Here is a 26,724-nt window from a genome sequence, read left to right as displayed (position 1 = left end):
ATGATGGACCACAGGTTCTCAATGGGGTTCAGATCAGGTGAACAAGGAGGCCATGTCATTAGTTTTTCTTCTTTTATACCCTTTCTTGCCAGCCACGCTGTGGAGTACTTGGACGCGTGTGATGGAGCATTGTCCTGCATGAAAATCATGTTTTTCTTGAAGGATGCAGACTTCTTCCTGTACCACTGCTTGAAGAAGGTGTCTTCCAGAAACTGGCAGTAGGACTGGGAGTTGAGCTTGACTCCATCCTCAACCCGAAAAGGCCCCACAAGCTCATCTTTGATGATACCAGCCCAAACCAGTACTCCACCTCCACCTTGCTGGCGTCTGAGTCGGACTGGAGCTCTCTGCCCTTTACCAATCCAGCCACGGGCCCATCCATCTGGCCCATCAAGACTCACTCTCATTTCATCAGTCCATAAAACCTTAGAAAAATCAGTCTTGAGATATTTCTTGGCCCAGTCTTGACGTTTCAGCTTGTGTGTCTTGTTCAGTGGTGGTCGTCTTTCAGCCTTTCTTACCTTGGCCATGTCTCTGAGTATTGCACACCTTGTGCTTTTGGGCACTCCAGTGATGTTGCAGCTCTGAAATACGGCCAAACTGGTGGCAAGTGGCATCTTGGCAGCTGCACGCTTGACTTTTCTCAGTTCATGGGCAGTTGTTTTGCGTCTTGGTTTTTCCACACGCTTCTTGCCACCCTGTTGACTATTTTGAATGAAACGCTTGATTGTTCGATGATCACGCTTCAGAAGCTTTGCAATTTTAAGACTGCTGCATCCCTCTGCAAGATATCTCACTATTTTTGACTTTTCTGAGCCTGTCAAGTCCTTCTTTTGACCCATTTTGCCAAAGGAAAGGAAGTTGCCTAATAATTATGCACACCTGATATAGGGTGTTGATGTCATTAGACCACACCCCTTCTCATTACAGAGATGCACATCACCTAATATGCTTAATTGGTAGTAGGCTTTCGAGCCTATACAGCTTGGAGTAAGACAACATGCATGAAGAGGATGAAGTGGACAAAATACTCATTTGCCTAATAATTCTGCACTCCCTGTATGTAAATGCACGGCGTCAAGTCAAGTCTTTCAGAAATACAATTAAATTCAAGATTTTAAAACTTCTCATTCATTTTTTAAACATGTCAGACATCAGTAGTGCCACCAGTGTTCAAAAGTCTTGAGCCACACCTCTTATCTTTATATTTTCCTTCCAAGGAGCTAGACTTTCTTGCCATTTCTAAAGTGTTCTTGAGAAATAGGATTTCTGAAGGTCTTTCAAAGCTTTTTTCTGGACATTTGCAGCTTATTCATTAATTTTAGTCCAGTCTTCATGCCTGAAAAATTTGAATTTTTTTTGTTTGTTAAACCATTCAACTCTGGCCATTCAATCAAATGTAAAAACGCACCTAACTCACAGGATGAACCAGTGTTGAACCAATTTTAAAGCCGCCGGTCGCATAATTACATAAATTGTTCCCATTTTTTGATTTGAATCAATTGCCAAACATAACACCTTTTGACAAGCACAAAATAGCATTTTTTTTTTTTTTTTTGCAGCAACAAATTGATTTCAAAAACTTGCTAATAGCTAAAACCTTGGCATATCTCAGCACGGCGTGCATCATGTCCTCATAAAATGTGATTAAACGGGAAGAGTGTATGTCGAAAGAATAAGCAGCAGGACTAAAATACTATCTACAGCAGATGAACAATGTCTGAAAGTCATGTCCTTGAGAAACAGGAGACCTGACATAAGGACCTGAGACATATCTGGCCCTTCAGTTGATTCATCTACTGTTTGCTAAAGTCTTACCGGAAATGATCTCCATAGAAGGGTGGCTGTCAAGAAGCCACTCTTTCCCAAGGAAGGGAAACAGGGAGAAAAGAGTGAGATATGCTAAATTACACAAGAACTGGACTGAAAATGAGTGGAGGAGTGGAGGTCTTAACAGAGGTACAGAAGTAAGTGTCCACAGCCATCTGTAAAACATGGTGGAAACTCTGTCTTGATGCGGGCTGTGTTTCAGCAAGTGGTGTTGGGGATCTTGCCAAAATTGATGCCATTAGATTTGTGAAAAACTACCCTCACATTTTGATCCACCACAATATATCATCTGGAAAACATCTGATCGGCACCAGCTTCATTTTTCGGCATCACAATGATCCAAAACACAGTGCCAAGGGAGTGAAAGCATACCAGGAAGACATATAATGGAACATTATTTCATGGATTGGCCTCCACAGAAGCCAGAACTCAGTGTTAATGAATCAGTGTTGAAGCTTCTTGAACTGAACAAAAGGCAGCCAACATCCAAGAACAAGAGCTTTGAATGACCTTTAAGAAGCCTGAAGAACTATTCATGAAGACTACTTAAAGAAATGACAAGAAAGACTAAATACTACTTTCATACTGACTTTCAAACTCTTTAAAATACTGTATTTCCATGTATTTTCTCTTCTTTCACACATTTATACAACAGGGTTTGGAGATTTCATTTTGATAGTGACGTGTACTTTCTAGTTTCTAGTTTCATTACATGTCCAACCTATAACATATCCAGTGGGCTTCACGCAGACTGTTAATGAGCACAGGAGCAACCGCCATCAACACTTCAAGCAGCACTTCCTCTCCTGTTGTCAACTTTAGAAACAGTCTTTCAGAAAAGGCTGGAGACACTTTTTTTCAGCTTTATATGTGTGATGTGAAACCAATTATATGTCAAAAAAAGATTTTTTAAAAAGGGTGTTTCTTAAAAGCTTATTCATGGATAAATCCTGAAGCAGTTCATAGTTTAGTTGAAGTCAAGCATTACACTTGAACTTGAGAGCCCAGCACGCCAGAAGGGCTTCGATGTCACACTTAGAGACAACATTTAAATAATATTCAGCATTAAAAAAATAAATAAACCTCCTCATCACCAATTTCAATTTGCCCATGCAAACAAATGCAAAGGCATGCTCCGAAACTCAACTCAACCAATTAGCTGACAGGGCCAAGGGCACTTCTAGTAGATTTCTGTATCCTCATCTCATTATTTTTCCTGTGCATGTCTTCAATAACACTTTTTTAGCCACTTCAAAGTTGGACAAACACCAAGGAAAGTGTCATAAAAGAAGCACACAGCACTCTTTTCTGCATGACCTCCAAGTACAGTAAATGCTGAGTGAATTGAATATGAACCTTGTCTGATGTGGTGCCAGGGGTAGGGTTTCTCTACTGTGCAGTACAGTACAGCTCAGTACATTTCTGTACTGTAGCAAGATCGATACACGGAGGTACATCATTGGACCGTTATGCCACTGTCTGAGAGGCTTCGCAGGGGAAGGGGGCGAGGCCATTCGCTGCCAATGTGCGACCTAATGAAGCTGTTTTACAAGTGCAGAGGCGTGACCTTGCCCTTTGAGTTCAGCAGTGCAAATCTGGTCATGATGTTACTACATAGCAAAGATCAGAGACTGGGCGCTGTCTGCATCAATACTAGAAGTAGATCAAAAATCCTAAGGCTGTATTCGTCCGACTGAAAATAGAAGAATAGCTCATTATCACGGGAATTAATGAAAAGGAAACTGCACGTTAGAAGCAGGGCTGATAATTATATGATAAGTAAGTCCTTTGGTGCAAAGGTACAGTAGAAATCAATAGATTATGAGCTGTAATCCACTTAGTCACTTACTTTCAAGCAATTAGGTGATGTCATCCATAGGGACACACAGGGTAAAAGAAATATCTGTCTTGGTGACGTCAACGACAGAGGGCGATGACAGGATGAAAAATCTCCCTTTAGCGCGCGGCTTTTATTAGATCGGGACAATTTGAACATGTAACGAGGAAACAACAGCAATGATAAAATTGATTTAGTGCCGCTGCTCGTTTTTATGAGCACAAAAATGATGCGATGTCACTGAAAAGACAGAGACGGACCCAAAGCTGGAGGCAGACAAAGATACATGGAGTGAAAGAACACCGTGAGGCTGTGTGTGTGCGCGTGTAGGAGTGTGTGTCTCACAAAGACACAAAAGGAGCCGTGTGTAAATCCATCGCTCGCTAATCGAAAACTCTCCTCTCGCGGTGAATCAGTTTTATGTTTTTGCACTCTATATTCGCGCGCCTTCTTATATGTGACTCACTGCTGCTATACAGATATGCGGTCTATACGCTGCAGTCCAATCCACTACTTTTAATTATGTGCGAGTGAATATGGGAAAAGGTAAATTGCTCTGTCAAGCTGGGAAATGGGCTTTTTGATGTTTGAGCTCTCATCACTTGGCATTTCTATTATTCAACAAGGAGAGAAAAATGAAAGGATGAAGAGGTGGAAGAGAGGAGGAGGAGAGGACAAACAACACCAAGGTACACCTCACTCCTGAATGCGACTGTCACAGAGTGTGCATGTACGTCAGCCAGTAGGGTGGAGTAACACTGATCATCTTGTAGCGGAAAGTTGTCTCTCATTGGTGCAGATCAAGTGTCCCCTATATAGCAAAATGTTTGGTTTAAATAAGTGAAAAAAACTTTCATCAAATCAAAAACACACCATGTTTCGATATAAAGGCGACTGGCTGCCAACATATAACGACTTTACACATTGATGATGTCAGTAATTTGTTTTCGGCATGCGCTGCTCCCCTCTAGAGGCAGAAAACTCCAGAGTAAAACAATGCTGAGACATATTTACATCCTCAGGCTGACTTGGACTTCTGCCGTGAATCTTTGTAGAGCCTATGTGGCCAACGTCTTTGCCGACATTTTTGCTTGTGCTGGTTGATGATTTGCTAATTACCTTGTGGTCATGTACCGGTGTTTCTACTTCTTATACAGTCTCCCTCCAGGAATATGCTGACATTTGGGAATCCTTATGGTGATGATATGATTATTATTCCTTATATTGAGATGATTATTGGTATTTGCTCATTGATAAATTCAAAAACTGTTGGGAAAAAAGTAGCTAGAAGTGCGCCGGAGGAATTGACAGTACTGAACAAACCAAACGCAATAGCTGCAGGCTGTTGCGTTTGGGTAGGTTAGGTTACGTCATAGGGCAGGGGCGGGCAACTCCAGGGCACAAGGGCCGGTGTCCTGCAGGTTTTAGATCTCACCCTGGGTCAACACATCTGAATCAAATGATTAGTTCATTACCAGGCTTCTGGAGAAGTACAAGACATGTTGAGGAGGTAATTTAGCCATTTAAATCAGCTGTGTTGGATCAAGGACACATCTATAACCTGCAGGACACCGGCCCTTGAGGCCTGAAGTTGGACACCCCTGTCATAGGGTCTCAGAGGAGCTTGTGGTTATGATATAACTATGGTGTAGATTTCCCCCTAGTTTTGGCCCAAACCGTATAAATGGGAGGGTTGCATCGGGAAGGGCATCCACCATAAAAATCTGTGACAAATCATACTGCATATTATATATGAAACAAGTGTTTGTTATAATAATTAACAAATACAGTTTATGTCTGGCACAATAAAGTTATTACAGTGTGATTCCTCACCTTACCTCAGGATCCTACTGGACATGGACTACCATCTGGGACTTTCTGAGTAACTTTGGAGATGCCAGAACTCTAAGCGAATTCTGACCTGTTACTCAATCTTTGAGTAACAGAAAAAAATACAGTTTTTCTTGGCTTGAAAAAAATACAGAAGTTTATACATCCCAAGGCTTGGCGAGCGACCTTAAACCGTAACACATTAACTAGTGTCCAGGCACCCTCTGGCTAGGAAGAGACTCGTCATCGGCAGGCCAAGAAGGCTATGCACACACGCTGATCCTTTATTGTCTGGAACACAAGTTCACATGCAGCGGTGAGGGGCAATCCTCATTCTACTCTCTATGCTCTGTGAAGCCACCACTGGGAAAGCAGTTACCACACAAACTCACTCTGACTGAGAGAGACTGACATGCGAACCCTAAAAGAATATTGCAAATACGAAGCAGGAAGAGTTAGACAAAGGAACAGAGCATATCCTCCAAACCAATTATATTTTCCCACCTTCTCAGCTCTCACCCACTCTCGCTCCCTCCTTTTCTGCTTCATGCTCTAGCTGGACTGTAAATTTGGTCAGTGGTGAAGCTCTGGAAGTGAAAGGCCATTATCTGCTCTCCTAGGAGTTGGTCAGTCCATTTTGTCTTCTCTGTCAATTAGTGTGATTCTGACTTTCATAGGAACTAAATTACACAGGCAGAGAATATGCAATTTAAAAAAACAAATTTCCACTGCGGCATCGGTCTCTAGCAAAAATGAGCTTAAATGGTTATGCAGGATGGCGCTCAGTATAATAATAATAACAATAATAATACATTTTATTTATAGGCGCCTTTCAGAACCTTTAAGGTCACCTTACAGTAACACGTAAACAATACCATAAAAACGTAAGAAAAATGTATATATAGCAAACACAGTAAGGTAAAATTTAGACATAAACAGTCATAAAAGTATAAAAGCAAATATAAAAACTGAGCAAGGTAAAAATGGCCTAAGACAGATCAGGTGTATGCAATTCTAAACAGATGAGTTTTGAGTAGTGATTTAAAAGTGGTTAACAGTGTGTGGTCCGTAGAGCAAGTGGAAGTGCATTCCAAAGTCTCGGGGCAGAACAACTAAAGGCTCTGAGTCCCATGGTAGTCAGGCGAGCAGGTGGAACTGACAGAAGGGAAGCTGAAGAAGAGCGGAGTGTACGAAGGGGTGAGTATGTATGGAGAAGATCGGATAGATATGGAGGGGCGAGGTTATGAAGCGCTTTGAAAGTGAGAAGCAGGATCTTGAAATTGACACGGAGGTGAATTGGAAGCCAATGGAGCTGTTTAAGAACAGGTGTTATATGTTCAGTGGATCTAGTTCTGGAAATAATACGAGCAGCTGTATTTTGAACCAACTGCAGTTTATGGAGGGATTTATGAGGTAAACCATACAGAAGAGAGTTACAGTAATCCAGACGAGATATGACAAGAGCATTGACAAGTATGGCGGTACTGTGTGGTGTGAGTGAAGGATGAAGACGGTTAATATTACGGAGATGAAAGTAGGAAGACCGAGTGATATTATTTATATGTGCTGTGAAGGACAGAGTGCTATCGAGGATGACACCAAGACTTAACCTGAGGGGAGGGTGAGACAACAGAGTTATCAATGGATAACGAAAGACTGGTTGGAACTGTAGTCAGTTTTGATCTGGTGCCTATTAAAATGAATTCTGTTTTATTGCCATTAAGTTTAAGAAAGTTGTGAGTAAACCAGACCTTGATTTCACTTAAACAGTCAGAAATGGATGTGGGTGGGAGAGTAGCTGTGGGTTTGGAGGATAGGTAGAGCTGGGTGTCATCTGCGTAGCAGTGAAACTGGATGTCATGCTTCCTAAAAATATTACCTAGAGGTAGGAGATAGATGATAAAAAGTAAAGGACCCAGGACAGAGCCTTGGGGTACACCGGAATTAACTGGAGTAGATACTGATCTGTGAGGGAGTAACTGAACAAACTGTGAGCGGCCAGAGAGATAAGAAGTAAACCAGGCGAGTACTGTACCATTGATGCCAATAGATGCTAATCTGTGAAGGAGGATGCAGTGGGAGATAGTGTCAAAAGCTGCTGTAAGGTCAAGGAGAATGAGGATGGCTATAAGTCCAGAATCAGCTGCAAGCAAAAGATCATTGGTGATTTTTACTAGGGCTGTTTCTGTACTGTGACATGAACGCTATAGCTGAACAGTATAGCTGAATGCATCATCAACAGGAAATTAGCTAAGCTTGAAACAGTGGAAAACAATAAGTTTGTCTCCCTACCAGCACCACTGAAGGTCACCAATTAGCATACCTTGACTGTTGTTCTTACTATGACGTTAACCGTCATTCAACAGATTCTCCAGGAAGTCACTGTGTTCCAGAAACCTCTTGTAAAACTGCACCTTGCTGTTTTTGTGTTTTTTTGTGGATTTCATGAGCAAAACATAACATGGTGATTACGAAAATTGAAACATGATGTACCTTTGAGATTTGCTGAAGCTAGCTTGCGCTTCCTAGCTCTTAATATTTGATATTGGAGCGGCATTAGTCATTATTTTTACTTGACCCGACCCTGGATTCTTAATAATAATCTTCTCCTCGGGTTTTCAAAACAATTCCTCTTGCAGCAAAAAGAGTCCTCGATGTGAATGCCTGCACTTCTTCACCGGCTACATTAGTAAAATGTAACGGATCAACTTGGATCGTGTCAAAGAGGAAGCATTGCGAATTCAACAAGGCTTCTCTTCTAGCAGCTGACCTCCTACTGTCACTGCACTAACATGCAGCAAACATATCAGTGCTCATCAAAAATAAAACACTATCTTTAATAATTGAAAATGACTTTCTGGTAGCAATAGCAGTTGCAAATGAAAGGGATTAGAAGGGAAAATCTGCAAATGCTCTCAGCATGGACTTTCTTCATCCTGCTGAGCAGCTGCTAAGCACTGCTGGCTGAAGCAGTGAGTTGTTGGACAGAGGCCTAAAGTTGTATTTGATATCATTTAGAGCGTCTTTTCACAGATGAATATTCTTTGTAATCCTCAAGGTAACCCAGAGCAATGTATAGTGCTCAAAAAATGAAGGGAACACTTGAGCAATTTTTAACTTTGACTTTTGTGACTTTTAGTGGGATTTTGAATCCAGTCTTGAAAGGGTTGAGGATTATAGTTTCCAGTGAATGTTATTATATAATTTTGCCCTTATAAATTACATAGCTGGGCTGAGACCTGACCTACTGTACTTGCATTACAAAGGCTCTTTAGTTATCTGAATGCTGGGTAGATAGAAAAAAAGAAATACAGCAGCAACACAGGTTTTCTTTTTCTCCCTGCGCCCTCCTGCTACATTCATATAATTTCAGGCAGATGTTGTACAGCTTTTGAGGAGTGCAGATATGGACATTGCTTTATATTTTATTGCATGAAAGGACACGATGGTAAAGTACAGACTGAATCCAGAAGAGAAAAAACATATTATACTGTTAAAAGAACTTCGGCTTTTGCAAGCGTCTGGACAGACAGCATGCTAACACAAAGCTAGCCAAGAATCCAGAGTGATGTTAAAGCTGAGTGTCCCAACCCCAGCCCAGCAGCCAGACCGTGAACTTCAAGGTAACAAAGGCAGTGATGAGAAGTCAGGGTTGAAGCTTGAATTCTCTCTATCGGTTCAGGTTTTTGTTTTTGTTTTGTTAACTGGTAATTATCAGACAACGCATTTCAGGTCATTTTATGAAGTAACAAGAACGTAATGTAACTATTAGTGTAACATAATTACTTTCTCCGGGTAATTAAGTAACATATTGCATTCGATTCAAAGAAAGTAACAAGCAGTGTGTAATACATTGCCTTTGTTTTGAATAACGACTCCAAAAATCGACATAATCTGCTATTTCCTAAGGCACCTTCAGTTACCAAAACCAAACAAGCACCAAGGCCCTGCTGAAGGTTAAAAACAGTTCAAATTCTTTTAACTGCAATAAGGTCATCAGTATACATTTTCTGACAGGTGTCTGCATCCCTTCTATCCAGAAAAAAGATGTAGACGGGTATAAACTGTTAGCAGTAGCAAGTGAACATCTAAAACTGTTCTGGCTGAGGTTATTAAAAACCATAAATGTACCAAAATGCCTTGGACAGAACAAGCCAAGCAAAAAACAAACGACGTTTGGAACATAATAATGTGCCACTGGATTATTATAGTGGTATCATAATCAAGCAATCCGCTAAGGTCTAAGTGCTGTAGACTTTATAATCAGATGGAGAGCACACATAATCGGATGAGAAAATAAGAGGCAGACATTAATAATGAATATGTTGCTGCATGTTTTGTTTTATTTTCTATCAAAAAAGTTCTGACTCTTCTTTCTACACTAACATGTTATTCTTTTTTAGAAAGTTAGCCTAAAGATGTGCTATACTTGAACAGCACTAATAAAAATAGATGTAGAATAATGAGTGAATTATTGTTTAAGGACTTGTGTCTATTCAGAAAAAATGAAATACTAAAAAGCGCGTGAGTCATCTTAACAGAAGACTGGGCCCAGACACATGGTTGATACATGGTTACTTTACAAGCTGCTTAGATTTTAAAAGAAATTCGTCCTTTTCCTGTGTGCAGAGTTAAAAATTTAGGCGGTCACACACATTCTGCTGCATTTAATTGTGTTAATGTTGTAACTGGACCTGGAGCATAACTATAAATAATTTGGGCACTGAAATTACATTATGAATCAACTTTATCTTCGTGTGCATGCATAATTCAGCGCGAGTTTCCAAAATCAGCACGTGTGTCCCAGACTCAGTGTAATTCAATATGCATTTAGGCATTTTACTTTTAGAGTACATTTCAGCTTCCTGGACCGATCCACGATCTCAGCACCTTATTCCCTCCCTCACGTCAACAACAACGACGTCCATTTGTATCAGTTACACTCCACTTCCTCCGCGTGCTTATTCAGACACGTGGAAGTCAATTAAGTCTAATCGCTGGTAAATTACACAGCACTTACACGCCGGTTACCGTCTACGTAGCGAGGAAGTCTCGTTGAAGGTTATCACATCAAGGTCATTAACCATTATGAGATAAGAGTCGTGCAGGTAAAGAAGGGATGAGCGGGAGAGTGGCGACTGCTGTATCAAACTCTCGTGAATAAAGGCATTGCGAGATAATGACACGTACACGCCAGGATTTGATCGTGCATATCATAATGCTGTGCAGATGAGGTCAGTGTGGGGAAATGAGAGGCCACGGAGTTTAACCAATTTAACGTCACAAGCCTGTGTATAATAATACTTATCATCCTTTCAGTTCTGTGTTGCCTGCTGCAATGGCTAAACTGTAATTTTCTGTTGTTGATCAGGTGGTTTTTAGATGGAGAACCAAGGATTTTTGTGAGGAATATCCTGAAGTAAACATTCAAGAGTTGGATGTAATGTGTATCCCCGGTGGAAGGAAGGTATGCACGGCTTCATCCTATATGGTGCATTTTAAAATTCATGACATTAATTAGCACCTAAAACTGTGCATGTGTGTGGAACGCTGCTTAAGCTGCAAATGTGTTCATGCCCAGTATGTGGTACTATATGTGTGTAATTACCTTGATTGCTCACTCCCCCCGTGTATATTTTTAATATATTTTTCCTCATCAGCTCTTAATGGTGCTCTTCAAGTGTCTCCATTTTCCTCCCCTCCCTCTCTCTTCCCAGCGTTCACTTATTTGCAATGAAGGCGTTTGTGTGTGCGTGTATGTGTGTGTGTCTTTCAGTATGCCAGCAAGTGTACATGTACATGAAAAACAGCTGTGAAGCTGTACAATATTGTTCTGTCACTTATCACTGAACCCATCCCTAAAATTGTTACATATATAAATGACTATTGATTTTGATTCATAATTTTCTCAGTGTGCCCAGAGTGCCAATGGCAACAAAAGGCTTCTAACAGTGCTCGTCTCTAGTTTAGACGTGGTCATCTGGCGTGTGTGTGTTTGTGTGTGTGTATGTGTGTGTGTGCGCACACTTCTCCTACCTGTTTATCAGTGAGGGCGTATAAGTACTGATGATCTGGACTGAAGAGCAAATCTCGCAGGATCGGGCTCCCGTTGCTCACCACAACATTTTCATACAACACGGCAGGCTGGGAAATGGAGTTCACCAGTATCTGTAAGAGAAGAGAGGAAAACGGTAAAGCCACGCTTATAGTGCAGTCATAGATGATCGTTTTACAACTGTGTGAAAAAGAGAAGCCACGATGCTTGTCAAAAACTAATCCAGTCGAGTGTAGAAATAAAAAATTTCAGCATCTCAATCAAAGTTGCACATTCTGATTGTCTGATTAGATGCAACAGAAGCTATTCATGGCGAGGTGGTGCCCAGAAACCTTAGAAAGTAAATAATACTTTGCAACTTTAAGAGACTACGGGCGAATGTCTGCTCGCGATCAGCTGACAGCTCCAATGCGATGAACGAATGTTTACGTGCCTTTAGGGTTACGATTGGAGTTGTCACAAACGATCACTTCAACCTCACAGGAGGTAAGTCATTACTGAGGACAACCCTTACCCTAACCTTAACTCTAATGCTTGGCAATCTTTGGTTCACCCAAGTTTCTAAGCCTTTCTCCATAATATAGGGTTAGTGTAGGCCTCAGGAATGATAAGTTAGACCTGAGAGGGTTAAAGGATGTGCCTTTGCGCATCTATAGAGTGCTTCCAGCTTCCAGGTGCTATTTCTAAGTTGATCTATGGAACATATGTGACTCCACCAAGTACCCCAAACTCCAGAGAGCATAAACTCCTGCCTCAAACAGATGTTGAGGATCATCACCATTGATGAGACTTAACAACAGTTCAAAAGTCCACAAAGTCAAACCCAAAAGTTGACACATCAGGTTAGGAGTGCAACCAGGACCAGGTTTTTTTCTCCTCAACATTAACAGGTTTGTGCACCATCAAATTATCCCCCAGGGTCAAATCATTAATGTAGACATCTACCGTACCATCCTGATATGACCCCCTGTGACTTCCTGTCCTATAATTCATTTGCTGTTTGCTGTTTTGACACATGCAGGAGCTCCAATAAGCATCAAAGAAGAAGAAGTATAAGTGGTCAGACTGGGAGCGAACTAAGAGTAGTGCAACACCGCCCAAAGAAATGACCTTGAAGAAGACGTCAACCATATCTAATTTTAGCACGGTTTTGGACGATCTGACTATTTGACTATATCATGCACAACTATTATTCATTTTCTCGTCCAATACTGTGGATTGTTCTTAAAATGATGCATTCACTTCCACCTCATGTAACCGCAGCCTTTTCATCTAGTGAAACACTTGAGAGGTTTCCTCAAAACATTGCCGTCAGGTAAAAAAAATGCTACTAAAAGCGACAGATTACAGTTGAAGTATCTTAATTTCAGACTCGCAGTTCTAATGTTTGTTATGGTGCCACGGTACTGAGGCTGTACCAACAACATGCAGCTATATGATGGTTCTTTGGTTGCCGGTGTTAAGTCTCCTGACGAAATTACAGAGTTATGAGGGTCACTCCTCCTGCAGCAGCAAGTAAATCTTTTTCAGCTTCCCTCTTTCCTTCTATGTCTGGATCTTTCTCTTTCTAATTTCCCGGCCTCCATCTGCTCATCCATCACCTGACAGAAGTATAGTCTGCTGAAACTTTTTCTGTTTCTCTCCACTCGCTCCACCAGCTCTCTCAGTCTTTCTCTCTCTCTTTTTTTGATTTCTTTCTCCTCCTCCTCAGTCTCAACAGTCTCTGTGGTTATTATCTGCCAAATCACTACCAGAGTTTCCTTAATCTTTCTCTGAACAGAAGGTTCATTAACAGACAGGCTGTCATCGCTGTATGTGCTTTTGATGCTTAAGAGGAGGAAGCGGCTTTGGTTAAAAGTCAAGTGCTCTGGCAAATCAGCTTTGAGGAGATACTCAGTGGGATAAAAGTAGACTGAAACGGGAAATAAGAGGTAAGTCTACAGCAGTGAGAAACTGTTTTCTTGCCTAATTTTGGCAAAGGAAATGGAATGCTATCTGCATAAGAAGCGACCTGTGAAGCAGACTATGTCTGAGAGATGTGATCTGATCACAGAAATTGCAAATTGCATTACTTTTGTTGACTTTTAAAGAGCCTTTTCCCCCCTCGTGCTATTGTTGTTCTGTGTGACAGAGGTGCATCGCACTAGTTACTGTGCAAAGGTCATTTGTTTCAGCATCCCCCACCGCCCCTGCGTCGCACCCACACGATAACACACTAACACAAACAGACACACAAACCGTAACTTTTATTGACATCGAGCGAGCGTGGCCTTTCGTCCGCTTGTTTTTCTGGCTCTGATGATTTCGCTCTCTCTCCGTCTCTTTCTGTGTGTCAACAACGGCGTAGGAAAGCACACACTCGCACACTCGCACATTTGCACGCAGACACGGTAAGAAAAGAGAGAGAGAGCTTATTTGATGATTCTAAAACTGCTACTCGTTCTAGGCTGCGGGATCATTCCTGATGAGCGAAGAACCGTGGCGGAACGGGGGGGGGGCAAGAGCAAAGAGCGTGCTCTGCCCTACAGCTCGGGGCAGAGGGCAGTTGGAGTGGGATTCAGGTCAGCTGGCACAGAGGAGACCGCAAACGGAAACAAGTGACTGTAGATTCTCGTCGAGTCTACCAGCCCGCAGGTTCTTTTGCTCTTCTTCCGTGACCTTTGCACTCGGGAAGTTACTCTGTCCAAACAGAGACTCCATGCTGATGAAGTGGCAGCACTTAAAACCCTACAATAATCTACCTCTGCACATTACATGGATCACTCTGCTGCACAGGTTCATTTAGAATCGATAGGAGTGGCGAGCTATTTTACAGGAGCTTCTCTAACATGGCATGTGCATACCTACATACACATAAATTCTCTTTTCAGTGTCGTCTGTGCTCAACTAAATTAAAAGTCATAAAAGGGAAAAGAAAGGCGACACCGGGGGGCATCTGGAATTCCTTTATGGTCCTGTTTTGTCCAGTTTCTCACTTTCTGGAACTTATTATAACAGCGAGCCCCAGCTATAAGATAAAAGCAGCTCTCCTCCTAGAAAAAAAGAAAAAGCTCCTACCTGTTTTCAAAGGCACTTATTAAATATGCTTTTACAACAACTCCCAGGATGATTATAAAAAAAGCAAGCCATAAAGCTACTGCGCTGATGTTACTGACAGCTTATGAGTCATTAAAACAGACTGTGTAAGTGTGTCTGTGTGTTTTTTTACTGATTAGTTTACCTCTTTAGAACAAGACAATCATACATATTTTTAAAAATCTTGCTCAGCAGTGCCATTCACCGACGAGCGCGCTGAACATTAATTGCTGCTATTTGCATTCTAATTATCCACCAATCAATTTGTTTTAATGCATTAAAAAAAGAAAGAATAAAGTGGCATATCAATGCGGCGACTCAAAGTGTAGCTGAAGGGTCGTGCGGAGCGGGGATTGCTGCACTGCTCAGAGGTCCATTTATATTCCAAGCATGCAGTTAATGCTCTTTTCTCAGGTGATGTACATTGAAGAAGCAGGAACAGGTTGCGCGTCGCGGTTAAGGACAGCGCAATAAGACATACATCATGTCTTCGACCTTTCCGATGAGGGATGGTCTCTTTATTTTGGGTTCTGAATGGAAGTTAAAGGTGACTTTTCCTGATGAGTTTGCAGCCCACGTGCTGACTTTGGTGGCACATCCGCTACTTTTCCATCCCTTCGTGTTCCACTCTCAGACCTCGGTGTCTCTCTCTGTCCTCCTGGGATTAGACTCATTACCAAACCAATGGCCATATTAAGGACATTGTAACCCTTGAATGCACACAAACACTGCTCAGGTAGACAAAAAATACACACACTAATATTTAGAGCGTGCAAGCGAACGTCAGCGGCAGTTGTCGGTGCCATCTGAAGCCATTACAAGTGAAAGTGATTCATGATCAGATTCCAGCAGCTGCTGCTATGGTTAAAGTACCTGCCACTCACAACATCTTCACTGTGAAAAATGATGCGTGTTCAGAGTTTGATAAAAGAGTTTCTTTGGCTTCAAAACGGATTGTTTTACTGAGCTCACCTCAGCTTACAAGGCCTGAACGTGTGCATTTGTAATGTCACGAGCTAATGAAAGATTTACAGAGCTGAGATGTGCAAATTTGAAAAACTCACTGAACCTGGTTCTTCCTGTTAAAAGGGAGTTTTTCCTTCTCACTGTCACCAATTGCTCACTCTGATTGTTGGGTTTGCTCTGTATTATTGTAGGATCTTTACCTTTGTATGATCTTCAAACAAGCCTGAAGGGGAATGTTAAGCCTCATTTGGGTTCAGGCTGAACAACCTTTTTGGTTTCTGCTACAGGAAACAAATGTGACTCTTTGAAACATGGTATGAAAATGTCAAAACCTCATGCTTTTGTGACCCATTCATGCATCCTGACTGATCCACAAGGTTTTGTGTCCTATAACAAAGTCATAGTTTTTTTCAATTTTCAATTTCAATGGGACACAAAAAAAAATCCAATTGCTAACAAAGGTCCTCTCCTTGAAGACCTCTGTCTCAATTTGTGTAACAACCAATAGGCAGATGTGGCAGACAAAGAGGAAAAGTAGGAAAAGTATCAAAGTTTTCAAGTTTTACATTTTAAATATTTAGCTAATAATTAAAATGCAAGAGTAGAAATATCCGTTATACAGGGCGACACCGTTAGCACTGCTCCCTCACAGCAAGAAGTGGGTATCTAGTGGTGTTATGCTAATTGATGATTCTAATATTGGGGACTTCTTGCAGTGATGGATCCGTACAGTCTTTGTTGCTGTTGTCCAGCACAGTGTCATGCCAAAGCGTGACAACAGACCTGCTGCTGCACTGTCACATTTTCAGTGCCTTGCCTTTAATACACTCTGCCTGCAGAGCGGGAGATATCACAACACCACTACATGTTCCACTCCGCAATAATTTGTCAGTGTCACATTTTGCTTCGCAAAGGTGTAGTAATGGAGGTTCGTTCAACAAATATATCTCCAAAGCAAATTTCTGCAGTTTTGGTAACAAAACAATACATGCAAAATGAAAGTTAAAAAAAATCAACAACCTTCTGGGTGAGCGTACAGCAAATGACTTCACTGATTCAGAACTTTAAAGCTTTCAGCATCCGACACCACCTAAAGCTTCAACTACCTATAGCTTCAGGAGTGTTAATGGGCTCCTAACATTCAAAGTGTTTGTAATTTAGTTTGCTTGGACCAGATGAATGTAAGTATAATCTTTCATTTCTGTTTTATACTCTATAATCAGCTCTAAAGGGAAATATGTTTAATTGCTTTATGTTTTCTGGTCTGCTTATAGGATGATTTTCAGAAGGTTTTCATTGAAACTAGATGCCTGCAGTTGTAAGACGACACTGAGGGCAGCGAGAGTGAACCGAAACAGTAAAGGTTGCATGTCCACAAAATGCTGAGAGCTTGTTTTTTGTTGCTCTCTCTTACAGGCAGATTAAGCCTGATGTCATATCATTAGCTGAAATAACAACAACTAGCTGGCAACATTTTCCCGCATATTTTGGTCTGTGCACCGTTTGTCAGTTATTTAAGGTGCTTGTGATGTTGGTCCTTTCCACAGATTACACCATGATACTGTAGCACTGAGAGGTCAAATGCATTAAATTTGAGAAAACACCGGCAAACAGAAAAAGCCTGCAAAAGCACTCAAAGCACAAAGGAAGTTCTACAAATTTAATTCTATTCAATTTTATTGATAAAATCGAATTGAATTAAATTCAAATTGATTTATAGAACCAAATCACAAGAGCAGCTGCCTCAAGGCACTTTATAGTGTAAGGTAGAGAACCCCCTGTGAGCAAGCACTTGGTAACAGTGGGAAGGAAAAACTTACTTTTAGCAGGAAGAAAGCTCTTGCAGAACCAGGGAGGGGTAGCCAATTGTTAGCGTTAATAGCAATCATTTATTGACAGTATTACACGAGTGTTCTTCCTGACAAAAGCGATAAATCCTCTGCTCCTTTAAAGCGTGTCTTAGCGCAGTCCTTTGCATGTTTTGGCTTCTGTCACTTCTGCAGCTGTTCCATCACATTGTTGTCTCTCCAAAAACACTTCTGTTGTGTTTTGTGAGTTTTTCTTTCAGAGCTTTTGCAGCATTTTCTTTTATTTCCATTGTGTTTTCATCCATTTCTATTGTGTTCTGTGCTTTTGCAGTGTTTTTCTATTTCCTTGTGTTTTCTTAAGTTGCAGTGCATTTGGCCTCACAGGGCCACTGTACCATGAGGGCTAAATATTCGATTGATTAGAGCCACAGTTCAATCAATCATCAAACTGTTCTACCTGTTAATATTTTTTTAATAGCCATCAAAGCTGTAATAACCCAAATTTGGCAAGCTGCTACACATTACTGTTTTGCAGTACAAGAGGAGATGCACCCACAGACTGGCTTCTGTTTGAGATGTGATGGAGACAGATAGCGCAGGGTGAAGGTGGGAGGTGTAGCGCAACAGAGAGAGGGACGCTCAGTGTGTGCGCATGCAAGTGTGTCAGGAGTGTGTAGAGGAGGACAAGGTAATAAAAGTGAACAAAGGGGAGTAATGAGGTTTGGCTGGAGTACTGCAGTGATTAATACCACGCTGGGTTCAAACACCGGTCACACCTTTGGGTCAGGTTGACTGGGAGAACACAATCACACGCTATCAATTATTCCTGCCTTCCTGTTCTCTGACCCATCTTTCATTTATTTAAAACTTCCTTTACTCTTCTTTTTTTTCTTCCAGCCACTTCCTTTCCTCCATCTTCCATTCCTTTCTCCTCCATTAGTTACTTATTCCTGCTAATATTTTTCCTCGCCTCGCTTCTTTCTTCGTTCACCATACCCTGTCATTCATTTCTTCACTTCATTTCATTCCCATATCGCTCCCTCCTCACCCTGCTTCCTTCAGCTTCCTTCCCCGCTGCTTTTTGAGATTTCTTCTCTCCTTCTTTTCTCTGATTCAAGCCTTCCCCGTGTCCTTTCGCTTCCCCCACAGACACAGACCTCTCTCTCTCTCAACTGTGTGTCTGTGCAGGCGCCGGTTTGTGTGTCCAGACATGGCAGTGCCCTGTCCAACCTCAGCTGTTAAACATCTACCTAATTATATGGTTGGACAAAAGCAAAGGAAGAGGAAGAAAAGGAAGAAAGGGAATCAGAGATGGAGGCGGAGGGGGCGAAAAGAGCCCAGTAACACTGTTAGCATTTCTCGCTGAACCCGAAGTCACAACGGTGCGGCGAGGATGAGCCGTAACCCACTGTCCTAAATGTTTAAGTCTCCCTTTGATGGCGGAGGAAACAGAGAGAAGAGTAAAAGGCATTTCCTTAATGAAATCTACAGCAATGAACGTGTGTGTATGTGTGAAACAGCTCCTCATTGTATTCATGATCCCTAATGAAATTGATTTTGGGCTCATCTGCTGAGAGGTTGGCCTACACACACACACACACAGACACACAAGCACACTAATAACTCTGACACCAAGGTTCTCATTGCAAAGGAACTACCAGCAGTCAGTGAGAGTTTGAGAAAATACTGTCAAAAAAGTACAAAAAAAGTAAGAAAATTAGGGATGAGCTCGAGCTGGTGGGACGGGTGCATACAGCAGTTGTCTCAGTTATGGAGTACGTATGCGTCTGTCTGTGTGTGTGTGTGTCTGTGTGTGTCTGACCCTGGCTGGAGGGCATCCAACATATCACAGCACACCTGCTGACTAAACAGTCTACATCTACGTCTCTCTCGCGCTCTCTCTCCCACACACACACACGAGTGTGCACACAGCTTGGTAGAGTCACATAAGCGAGACAGGTTACTCGGAGTGAAATTAATCATCGTTCTTTTGTCGCACCACTGCTCTCACAACAGGAGTCCAGGCCCCAGGTGACACACACACGCGTGCACGCACACACAGCCACACACACAAAGAGTGACAGCCAGACAGCTGGTTGGTGACAGCATGCCACTATGAAGCTGTTTTGCTAACAGCTAACATTAGTTGGCTCCGGTTAAAAGAGAACAAACAGTGCCGAGGTGCGGTCAAGAGAACGTACAGTACACACCGAGCGTCTTGATTTCAGTCCAATACACAATTTTTTAAATTATTTTTTTGAAATATTAATGTACTGTCAAATCACTTTAAATTAGAACCAAGGCCAAATGATCACGTGTAACTTTAAATTGTGGCTGGATAAAAAGGTTTGGAGGCTGATCGTGCTTCCTTGAACACTAGCAAGAACGGAAACTCAAAATAACGTGGACATGTTTTTCTCTCTTTTGATGCTTTCAACTTTGGAGAAAACTCCCCGCAAAATCTCAGAGAAGATTATTTTAAATGCCTTTTAATGGATTCCTTTAAAATGGTGAAGAGCTTTAAAAGTCCCCCTTAAACCTCTGTCTGCTTTCTCTTGTTTCATCTTTAAAGCCCAGGCATTTCCAAAAAGTGGCTCAACCCAGACACTCCATCAGCCCATTTTTAAAAAACATGCCCACCGTTTCAGCTAATATTGAACTGAGCATTCTCTTCCTGCCTGTGATAGTTGCATTATTTTAATCCAGGTCAAAGGCAAAGCTTCTAAAATCTTAAATCTGTAAATGTAAAATTACTTCTTACTCTAAAAAAAAGAAAAAAAGTGTGTTACAGAAACCAAAAAGTGTGTTAACGTTAATGTTTAACCAGGAAGTGACACTCTTAAGATTAGGAATCTATTTTGGGAGTGTCCTGGGTCCAGATACGCTGCATGGACAAAAGTATTGGGCCACACATTTTAACCACAATATCTAATACAGTATATAATACAACACCAGAGACTTTAACCTGTCAGAGACTGACAGAGAATTCCTGGATACCGTGTGATGTGTAAAGCAGGGACCCATGGTAAACATTTGCTGAATAAGTAGTTCCACGTATTAAAGCAGCATACGCAACACTAAGTGCTTTTGACTGGGGTTCGCTAAGGCATTATGGACAGGCCCATGGAAATCAGTGTCATGAATTGTACTGATATATTACTTCAAGTTATACTAATACAGTTTGATAATGAAAAAATCAAACACTCATTTTGCCAATAAGTTAAAGGCAGAGAGCAGTCGGGCCTGTGTAGGTCAAACTTTGGGACCCTCATGTGTCTTGAAACAAAACACAGGTCTTTTATCAGCTGTGCAGATAGGAAAAACTTTATAATTGTGGCTACATTTCTCTATTATGTGTGTATAGCTATGCTTATGCATAGCTGTGTAGTTTTAACATTTGTTAAAACTTTGCTTGTTCTGGTCATCTGGACAGTTCTAGTTCTAACTGTTCTAGTTAACACTACGCAGCATGTTACACAGACATCTAACCTTGGGGAACTTTTCCATTTAGGGGTCTACTGGCAGACTACAAAAGAAGAAGATTGAGCTTCATAAGGTCAGGATCTATTAGACTCTAGATATGGCAAAGGTTCTGTTTCTTAGCCTTCTCTCTTTACTTCCTTAGTGTTATTGTAAAGTTCCCATAAAGACCATCTTTACATAGAAAGCACAAAGAGAAAAAACAAGTGGTTACAAAGTTGTTTAGCTTGAAAGAAAAGAGAAGAAAAGTAGGTTAGGGACATAAAAGCTGAATTGTTTAATTGAGTATTTAGGACATCCTGACTGAGATAAGTGAGACTGAAGTAAAATAGGATTTCTAAAGATAGTTACTATACCTGGAAAACCAAATTGGGAAAATTCCGTCTTAATTTGAGACCCAGTTTCTGTAATACGTTCCCTAACCTTCATGTGACAGTTAAGGTTTGTCTGTCAGAATTCACCTTTGTCAATACTGTGATATCTCCAGAACTCATTAGCTTGGTGACTAAATCCAAAAAAGCGAGATCCATCTGATAAAGAAAGAAAAAAAAGTTTGGAACAAATTAAATCATGCAACAACTCCAAAATTAGAGCTGATTCGGAGCACCTGACATGTTGGTCCTGCTGGCACTTGTTTTGAGCAGCGGGGTAGCATTTTCGCTTTAATCTGCCACTACTTGCCAGAATTTGACAGGGGCGGCTAAGTAAGCAAGACCAATTAGATACTGTCACACTAAAAATTCTCAAAGGTTTTAACCTGACAACAGTTTGAATTATACTGAGTTTACGTTTCCTCCCCAAAACCTTGGCAAGGGTTATTAGCACTTTTAGCACTGTGAGGATATCTCATGGAGACTGCAGGCCACTGGGAGCGTCAAAATGTCACCATATCCCTTTGACTTACATCCCAGATGGGGACCGCGTGCTATAAAGTGACACTTTATGACCAGGAGACACTAAGAGGAAATGTCTATTTCCATTCAAGGACCACACAGATAAGAAGACTATTTTGTCTGCTGTCTTGACTTCATTTTAAACTTCCTCCCACAATAACGTCATCTGCCTGCTCCTGTAGCGAGGCAGAAATAAGCAAATAAATTATAAAAGCAACAAAAAAAAGAATCACCTGTAACTGTACATAATCTAGCCTCATATTAAGCCTCATTTCTTTAAAACAAGTGAACAATTCTGCTAGTGGGGGTCTATAAAAGAGCCCTTAATTCAGGAATGAGTGTCATTATTATGAAACAAGCTGGAATAATGCAAATCACTCAACTGGCATAAAAAAAGACACCATATTCACTTAGACTGTCAATATGATTCGATTTGCATTGAAATCGAGTGGAATCACCTTGACGGCAACACTTTAAGACAAATTAAGTGACTTGCTACGGCTGTTTTTTGGGATATTTCTCTTCCCTCACCTCTGTGCCATGGCACCTCTGGAAGAGCTTCTGACATCACTGGGTTTGGCTGTGGCTGGCATGTAACTGTGTGGTTTGGACCCACTGCTGAAATGTGGGTAAGGCAGACTGTCTCATGTGCTTTCTGTATATGAGTAAAAATGCAATCATACAATGCTTTTAAAAATTCATATCATGCCAAATCACACCAGTAACCTCAGGGTGATTTATATTGTAAGGTAAAGACCCTATAATAATACAGAGAAAGCCAACACTCAGACAACCCAGTACTTGGCAACAGTGGGAAGGAAAAACTCCCTTTTAACAGGAAGAAACTTCCAGCATCCATCTGGCACGACTGGATGGAGTTGAACCAGCGTATTCAAGTTGCCCGAGTTCCAACAGAACTGAGTGAACTGAATGCCGTCAGCTTACATACACCACCTAATGTTGCCTCTAATGCCACGACCCAACAGTTCATACAATAACATGACTTAACAAGTGATATTAGAGGTGTCTTCACCACCTTTTGACCTTTACTAAGAAAACGTTTGGAGTGTAGTTGATACAAAGGATAGCTCCTAGTATTTCTACCCATCTGGGGATGCCCTCCACATAAGCATGTGAGGCTGAGGACTTCAAGGTGAAACCAAGAGCTCGGGTCGATGGAGAGGAGGACGATCAGGCCGGAGAATGCATTCCTGCACCAAATATAACTGCTGGCCCTGAGCTATTGTTTTCACACTCCCACCATAATAGTTTTATCTTGACAGCTCTGAGATGAGGACAAGTGAGGACAAATCTTCATCTCTCCACAGCTCCATCGGTGATGTGTGTTTGTGAGTCTGTATTTGCATCGACGCAGCGTTTCACTTCCCCTCGCGCTATCTGATTTGGCGCCACCGTCTCTCTCGCCCTCTCCTCAGAGCTTTAGAAACAATTGCATTTCTTTTCCCTTTTTTTGTTTCCCTCTGCCTTTCTCTATCCATCTGTCCCTCTCTCATCCTGCGCTCTCTTGTCACACTCCCTCCCTCTCTTTTGCTTCCCCTCCCTTGATGTACCAGCTCAGCTGACACACATGAGCAGCCAAGCAGAACACACTGGTGTATAGCGCAGCCTAGCAGTATGTGTAGGTGCCACTGTGTGTACGTTCACATATATGCGTGTGTGTGCTGCCCCGCAGTGAGTAGTGAAACTACTGCTAAACTACATCAATTTGTCAAGAGCAGAGGGGTGTGGGCCTTGAGGACCGCCGCTCCACTGTCTTCAAGGTAAACAGACGAGTACGGATTTAAAAGAAAAGTATTTTAAAGATAAAAATTCCAACTGAAACTACATGTAAACTTTTTTTGTGTACACAAAAATACATTTATGTTTCCTTAGGATCAGCCTGACTGGAGCAAACACCAGGAGGATGGGACACTTCATCACTGCCACTCCTTCAGTGTGTGTGTGCATATGCTGACTTTGACAAAGAGCGGTCAAGACCTCACTGTTGACGGTGTGTTTTATGTGCGTTGGAGTGTGTGTGTGTGTAAACAGAAGCCTGCCCCACCTCGAGAACGCGGCGCCTCATTATCAAAGGGGGAGTGCGTATAAATTATCAGCTTCTGGCCCCGAATGAACTAAATAAAGAAAACAATGTCAGAGCGCGGTCACGGGGCGAATGTCTACTGAACAAATGATAAATGTCTCTCTCGTTCTGTTTGCTCTCCTCTTCTGGCCTGTTGCCACGGCGATTAATTCTGGGATGCGCGCACATGGAAAAAAGAGAGTGAGAGAGAGAAGGAGAGATGGGAATGACACATTTTAGACGGCATTGCTTCAAAAGCATCACGCTTATCACAGCTACACACACACAGACTGTGTGCGATTAATCCAATACCCCCGAGCACTGTCTCACACACAAACACACACATACATGAATTCCCAAGCAGCCACACCCAAAGTTACAGGTGAGTGTACGTGAAGGTGTGTGTCTGTTCAGAGGGGGTTCCTTGTGAGGTGACGGTGCATTAAGGAGAAGCAATTAAAGTGAAAGAAGAGGCGTGAATTATTAATTTGTGCCGGTAAGATAATAAAAAATGCAGGACAATATTCAAAAACAAAGTGGCTTTTTTTCCTACTCTGTAATCCATCTCTGACACAGCAGCTTTCACACTCAGTTTTGATACAAAGCTTTCCCTCCTATCTTCCTTCCCCCTGTCCTCATCTTCTCCCTTGCTCACTCGGAGTGACAGCGAATCATCAAACTTACTTTAGCTGGCCTTAAATAGGATAAGAGGTGTGGGAAACCAGCAGTGACACACAGATCACCAGTGATCACATCTGCTGTCGCTGGGAAAACTGGCTTAATGAGACTTGTAAGCGCCGGCAGAATCATTTTGGAGAGGTTCTCGGATATGCTGCAGGATTTTCTTCCCCCCTGTGGCCTTTAGGTCCTGGACACAGACTGTATATAAAAGAAGAAATACGTCCCTGGTGTGTTTAGCCTCTCAGTTGCTAGGTTCAATTTTTATTCATCATATTTCAATGTTCTTTTGTAAACTACAGAAGCATTTAGAGTAAAACAGATGAGGGTATGGCCACCTTGTGTGTGTCGAGTCACTAACACATGTGTGAGTGCAAAGTCAGGAAACATCACTCCTCCCTAAGGTATCATACACCTCAGCTGGAAGATATCCTGCTGCCAAACACTTCCTGCATAACACAGTACTGCAAAGAGAATTACAGCCCTGGGATTTGATGTTGTGGAAGTTGGAAGTTATCACTTTCTAACAACTGTAATGCACTTTTAAAAATGTAAAAATGCACGGAGTAATGCATTCAAGTGTTGTGATAATATCATATCATGAGGTGGCTGGTGATTCCCACCTCTACAGATTGAATGCATTTGATGGTTACTGGCATATCCACACACCTAGTTTGAGTTTATGCTTTTCTGTTATTAACAATTGGTCGCAGTCCACATAGAGCCAACACCTTTACCTGGCCCATTCCCCGCCCCCTTGAGATGACCCTTATGGCATCATCAAGGTTAATGAAGTCTGTTGCTGCAACACGTTCTCACTCCCGAGCAGTGTTGGTCAAGTTACTTGAAAAAAGTAATCAGTAACTAATTACTGATTACTTCCCCAAAAAAGTAATCCCGTTAATTTACTGATTACTTATTTTCAAAAGTAATTAATTACTTAGTTACTTAGTTACTTTTTAAAAACACAATTTACAACCTGAATAGGTGATAAAGCGATAGATCTTTCAGCCCAATTCTACTTTTTCTGCATAATCCATCATACAAAATGTAATCAAATGGAAACGTCTCTTTTTAAAACTTGTTTTATTAGTTTTAATCTTTTAACTTTATGCATCAAGCAAAAATTAAATTATATGCATCATTCTCTGACTGGAAGAAATTTGTTTAACATTTAAACCTATTTTCTGCACATTCCAGCACATAAAATAAAAATTTTTTTTGTGTTTACACTCACTCTTTCAAATAGATGCAAGTAAAACACAGCAGAAAATAAATAAAGTCAAAGGCTAGTTGCTCTATTTTCACCTGTAAAGCAGGACTGGGGTAGGCGGAGGTTTACCCTGGTGCAGGTGTGACGCAGCGGTCAGTTGAAGACTCCGTGAGTTTCTCTGTGAATTTCCCATTACAGTCGTAGCGCACTCGCTGCTTGCTTGGAAGTTAAGGGGGGTTTTTTTGGCTGTAAAAAGAAGTTTTCTTCCCACACACAACGGACGCTAATGTTTTTGTCACTTTTTATGGAATCAAACTCAAAATAAGGTCAGTACTTCCACGCTTTAAACGCTGCACGCTCATACTCTCTCCCATACTCGATATATTATCCATTGTTGATCTGCAGACAGCTGTTGTCGCACTCGCTTACGTCACTGTCATGAGACATTCTCGCAAAAAACCCACGGTTTTAGTAACGCAGTAACGCAGCGTTCCTACGGGAAAGTAACGGTAATCTAATTACCGTTTTTGCAATGGTAATCCCTTACATTACTCGTTACTTGAAAAAGGTAATCGGATTACAGTAACGCGTTACAAGTAATGCGTTACTGCCCATCTCTGCTCCCGAGGCGTAATATTTTACGCTCTGTGACAAATCGTCAACATGTCACGCTTCCGGGCACCCAACACGTTCCTAAATGACGAGATCGTAAAAAGGAGAAAACATGAGAACCGTTTGGAATCAATCCACACATGTTCGTTCATTTTCCTCAAATTTCTTTGGAAAACACCATTTAAGTTGCTGGTTAAGATTAGGGATAAGGTTATGGTTAGGGTTAGGGCTGGAATACATGGCTGGAACATGTTTTACTGCGGGACCCTCATTCCACACTGTAAAAAAAAATCCTAATATAAAAGTATTTTACAGTTTTGTTCTGTTCTTCTAGAATATCATTAAATTTACATAAATAGACTGT

General features: G+C 41.5%; 1 protein-coding gene across 2 annotated transcripts in view; it reads right to left on the bottom strand.

The window, feature by feature from the left end:
- LOC116311206 (plexin-A1-like) overlaps positions 1-26,724 on the bottom strand; it is a 311,927-nt gene that overhangs the window by 152,190 nt on the left and 133,013 nt on the right. For both annotated transcript variants that reach the window (XM_039604677.1, XM_031728256.2), the window contains exon 4: positions 11,534-11,665. In XM_039604677.1, coding sequence (XP_039460611.1) covers positions 11,534-11,665 — 132 coding nt within the window. The remainder of the gene's footprint in view (positions 1-11,533; positions 11,666-26,724) is intronic.

The sequence above is a fragment of the Oreochromis aureus genome, linkage group 20, assembly GCF_013358895.1.
Source record: "Oreochromis aureus strain Israel breed Guangdong linkage group 20, ZZ_aureus, whole genome shotgun sequence".
Classification (NCBI taxonomy): Eukaryota; Metazoa; Chordata; class Actinopteri; order Cichliformes; family Cichlidae; genus Oreochromis; species Oreochromis aureus.
Note: the sequence above shows the minus strand (reverse complement) of the source record. Positions and strands in the feature narration are given on the sequence as shown.